Genomic DNA, 5,000 nt, shown 5'->3' on the forward strand with positions numbered 1-5,000 from the left:
TATTATTATTATTATTATTGCTGTTGTTGGTGTTATTATTATTATTATTATTATTATTATTATTGTCATTATGGTCACTTTATTATTATTATTATTATTATTAACCGTATTAGTATTGTTGTTATTGTTGTTGTTGTTCTTCTTGTCAGTTAAATCAATCTTCTTTTAATTTATTGAGTGACTTTTTGGTGTAGGAATTGTGAAGGGGATCTGTATCTATCTATCTGTCTATCTATCTATCTATGTGAAAAATACTGAAGGATGGAAGTGATCAGGTGCACTGCCTCCTGACATTTATCTATTTCTCTGTCTGTCTGTCTGTCTGTCTACCTGTCTGTCTATCTGTCTGTCTCTGTCTGTCTTCCTGTCTATCAGTGTCTGCCTGCCCGTCTGTCTGTCCGTCTGTCTGTCTTCCTGTCTATCAGTGTCTGCCTGCCCGTCTGTCTGTCTGTCTCTGTCTCTGTCTGTCTGTCTGTCTGTCTGTCTGTCTCTCTCTCTCTCTCTCTCTCTCTCTCTCTACCTGCCTACCTACCTATATATCTGTGTCTGTCCGTCTGTCAGTCTTTCTATCTATCTATCTATCTATCTATCTGTCACCAACGCCTTAATCCCGTAACAGTTGGCTATAAACATCAAGCTGCCCTGCCTCCAACTCACCCCCTCTATCTCATCCTCCATCACCCCCTCCCCCTTTCTCCTTCCCGTATGCGCTCTCCTTGTCAGTCTTCCATACACACACACACACACACACAAAATAATGGATATATTAACTCATTTATATCGTGTGATAGATATTATTATTATTATTACTATTGTAAAGTCTTAGTATTTTCAAACTATCCTTGTCATCATAATTTCTCTCTCTCTCTCTCTTTCTCTCTCTCTCTCTCTCTCATCAGCTGCAATAAAATGATAGAAAATAGAATAGGTTAGATTACGTTAAAATATAATAGAAAATGGGTCAGTAAGGAATCAGAGAAAACCTTAATTTAAAAGGGTCAACTATGCTAAATTTTCCTGTCTTCAGCGTGTGGTGTTTGCATGGTTCCTGTGAGGTGGGGGGGCGTGTGGCAGATGGGGCACTCTGACCTGACCATCTCGGGCACCACCATCACCTTTACGCCATCAGGGAACGTCCTCTCTTGCCTACACTCGCACCAAAACACCTTCATCTTCGCCTCGTGAGTGTTTGGGCGCCTTTTCCCGCGCCATTACGTCTGTGTTGAAATACAGTATGTGTTTGTTTTGGCGCTGCTTGGGTTTTGTGTGTGTTGCCATTTTTGTTGTGTCTTTATTATTATTATTATTATTATTATTATTATTATTATGGACTGCTCGTGTCGGGGGCAAGCGAGTATAGGACTGGTTGGGGTGAGTACTTTAAGCAGCTGTACTGTACGTGGCCAAACCTCCCCGTTGGCTGATGTACAACCACTGACTGCTGGCCCACCAATTGAAGAAGCCGCGCCTTCTCTAGATGCAATCAAGAAGGCAGTGGCTGGGTTGACAAGTGGTAGAGCAGCTGGTGTGTGTGGCATCCCAGCGGAATTGATCACAGCTGGGGTGAAGCCATGATCAGGGGGTTACATGCAGCAGTAGAAGTCGTTTGGCAGACTGGTATCATTCCTCCTGACGGGACAAAGGGTTTGGTCCCCGCTATTTGGAAAGGAAAAGGAGACCAGCGTGACTGAAGGAACTGCCGTGGTACAGTGCTTAGTGTGCCAGGCAAGGCTCTTGTTCACATTCTCCTGATGCGTACCTGGGACCATCTGTTAAAGTTTCAGGGGCCTCAGCAATCTAGCTTCACGACCAAGAAGTCCACTGTTGACCGTATTCTAGTTCTTCGAGTTCTTGTGGGACGCCGTCGTGAGTTTTGACAAGGTGTGGTGGCAGCCTGTGTGGATCTCCAGAAGGCGTTTGACTCTGTACATCGGGAGGTACTGTGGGAACTCCAGTGACTCCGTGGGATACCCGCAGGGGTAACCCGACTGACTGCTGGCTTGTACTCAAACACTGAGAGAGCTGTCACGTGTGGGTGGGGGGGACATCCGACTTCTTCCCAGTAAGTATTTGGTGTAAGACAGGGATGTGTCCTTGGCCCCCACACGTTTCAACACGTGTGTGGATTGGGTACTGGACCGGGCTGTGAGTCGCAGTCACTGTGGGATATCAACTGGCAGTTTTAGGATTACCAACCTTGACTTTGCTGATGATGCAGATATCTCAGCCGAGTCACTGGAAACACTACTGATGCCCTCGAGGAATTTCACAGAAGGCAAAGCCATTGGCATTAAAGGTGTGTTGGGTCAAGACCAAGGTGCAGGCGTTTGGTGGCATGTTGGATGAGGCAGTTCAGTCTGTCCAAGAATGTGGTGACGATGTGCAAGGCCTGGAAAGATTTATTTGTCTTGGTTGTGTAGTAAATAACAACGGTAGATCAGACAGTGAGATCTCTTGTGGTCTGGCCTATGGGGATGTGGATTCACTCAGTTCGGGTATTTGACGCTGTTGTTATTTGTGTAGAAGGACGAAAGTTGGTCTTCAGGGTGCTGGTGTTTCCTTTATGGCTGTGAGACATGGACAAATGGAGAGACAGACTGACAAATGAGGAAGTGAAGGAGCGTTGTGGTGTGGATGTGGATGTGATAGGACGCGTTAGGAGAAACACACTGAGGTGGTTTGGCCATGTGGAGAGGATGGAGAGTGAGAGACTGACGAGGAGAGTGTATGTGAGTGAGGTGGACGGGGGGAAAGGGTGGTGGAGGCCAAGGATGAGATGGAGGGATGGAGTGGAGAGGTATATGAGAGAGGGAATGTGTGAGCTGGGAGCAGGGCAATGAAATGGCGGGGGACAGGGCGACATGGAGGCGATTTGCTTGTGACCACCCCTTACGGGATTAAGGCGTCTGGCAACAGAGATAGAGACATGGACACTAAACACTGACTAAGCGGTGAATGAACTCCTTTGGTACTAAGTGTGTTGGCGGGATGATGGGATATCGCTGGTACAAGGGTGCGTAACGAGTGACAATGCGTGACTGAATCGAGGCCTATCTCCCACATCATACGTCAACGCCAGCTATATGGGCATGTGGCTCGCTTTGCTGAGGCTGATTCTGCTGACTGGGTGGTACAGAATGAGTTATCCCGGGTTAGAGGAGGGCGAGGGGAAGGCCACCTAATTTATAGCTGGGGCAGGTCGATCACTTCTGCCGGGGATACGTAGAGGCGGGAAGTGTCGCTGGTTGCAGGGTTGCACTGAGGGACCCTTGGAGGTGGCGTTCGAGGATGAGCGAGGTAGTGCGCCCTGTGGTTTGCCCCTTCTTGATTAATTGGTTGATTATTATTATTATTATTATTATTATTTTTATTATTATTTTCATTATTATTGTAAATTTTCAGAACTTAGGCTATACTGTTGCACGATTCAGTCTGTGTGTGTGTATGTGTGTGTGTGTGTATGTGTGTGTGTGTGTATGTCTCTGTGTGTGTGTGTGTGTGTGTGAATAATAATAATAATAATAATAATAATAATAATAATAAAAATAATGAAAATAATAGTAATAATAGTAGTACAGTAATAGTAATAATGATAGTAGTAGTAGTAGTAGTGGTAGTAGTAGTAGTAGTAGTAGTAGTAATAATAATAATAATAATAATAATAATAGTAGTAGTAGTAGTAGTAGTAGTAGTCATAATGATAATAGTAGTAGTAGTAGTAGTAGTTGTAGTAGTAGCAATAATAATAATAATAATAATAATAATAACAACAGGTGCCTGGTAAAAGACTTAAATTATTAGTGAGTGCCAATGTCCCTCCCTCTGCAGCATCTATGTAACCCAGTTCTTTCTCCGTTGCAGGCGTGGCAGCTGCTTCACGTGTTTACAGATTGTAGAGAAACACAGTAATATCCTTCAGTATACAGCAGGTAACGTGTGGAATTGTCTGTCTGTCTGTCTACACGCCTATCTATCAGTCTGTCTGTCTGTCTGTCTCTACGTTACCTACCTACCTACCTACCTACCTACCTATCTGTCTCTATCTGTGTCTCTGCGTTACCTATCTGCCTATCAGTCTCTCTCTCTCTCTCTCTCTCTCTCTCTCTGTATATATAGAGATACATTGGCTGTATCGTCCCTGCTTCGGTAGGGATAGGCCTGTCCTGCAGTGGACACTCAAACGGCTGATGAATGAATGAATGAATGACGTATAGAAAAGGGGGGGCAAGGAAGGAAGGTAAAGAATGATTGTGTATATGTGGCGAGTGTTATGCAACCAGGGCGACGACGATGGTAACAGGAACTAGGCCATAGTTTACACTCCCGGCCTTACTGAGAGTTTAGGATCCCTGGTGGCATTGTGTAGTGTGGATGATTTTTTGTTTTTTGTTTTTTTTAGTGGGAGGGGAAGCACTTTAGTTGGAGAGAAAGAGAGCCGGGGCTTGACCCAACATGCGTGTGTTGATTGTTGGGAAACTGGAGGGTCCGCACGTGCAAGTGTTATTTACTGAGGGAGGCAGGGTAGGGGGATTAGGCTACAGGCTGTGTCAAACATTGCTTATAGACTGTCATTTTGATCTTGATGGCACGAGATGATATATATATGTATCAATCTATCCATCCATCCATCTGCCAATGTGTCTATCTATCTGTTTATCTATCTCTCGTTGCAGCGGAGTCGTGTCATACTGCTTCGAACAGGGTATGTGAGATGCTGACCAGTTCGGATCATTCGGAGGGCTTTATGATCCGGAAGGCGAGGGTGGTGGCGTGTCCCCTGCAAGGCAACACCACCTACACCCACCACCCACCCTCCACCCGCGCCCCCACCTGCGTCTCCACCCTTTCCGCCGCCGCCTCCACCCTCACTTTCTCCTACCCCCCGTGCCCCCACCCCCACCCCCACCCCAGCACGCAGAGTAAGTGATTCTCTCTCTCTCTCTTTTTGCTACTACTACTATTTTCGTAGCACTTCTTCGTGACTAGCAACATATTCTAGT

The 5,000-nt window shown here is 45.6% G+C and overlaps 1 protein-coding gene across 1 annotated transcript in view; it reads left to right on the forward strand.

Annotated features, from left to right (window-relative positions):
- Positions 1–5,000, forward strand: part of LOC145409816 (uncharacterized) — a 32,958-nt gene that overhangs the window by 1,445 nt on the left and 26,513 nt on the right. Inside the window, exons 2-4 of the mRNA XM_080280123.1 lie at positions 1,028–1,181; positions 3,862–3,929; positions 4,674–4,919. Coding sequence (XP_080136249.1) covers positions 1,028–1,181; positions 3,862–3,929; positions 4,674–4,919 — 468 coding nt within the window. The remainder of the gene's footprint in view (positions 1–1,027; positions 1,182–3,861; positions 3,930–4,673; positions 4,920–5,000) is intronic.

The sequence above is a fragment of the Coenobita brevimanus genome, chromosome 83 (assembly GCF_032717465.1).
Source record: "Coenobita brevimanus isolate Jiangsu-jjx chromosome 83, ASM3271746v2, whole genome shotgun sequence".
NCBI classification, from domain to species: domain Eukaryota; kingdom Metazoa; phylum Arthropoda; class Malacostraca; order Decapoda; family Coenobitidae; genus Coenobita; species Coenobita brevimanus.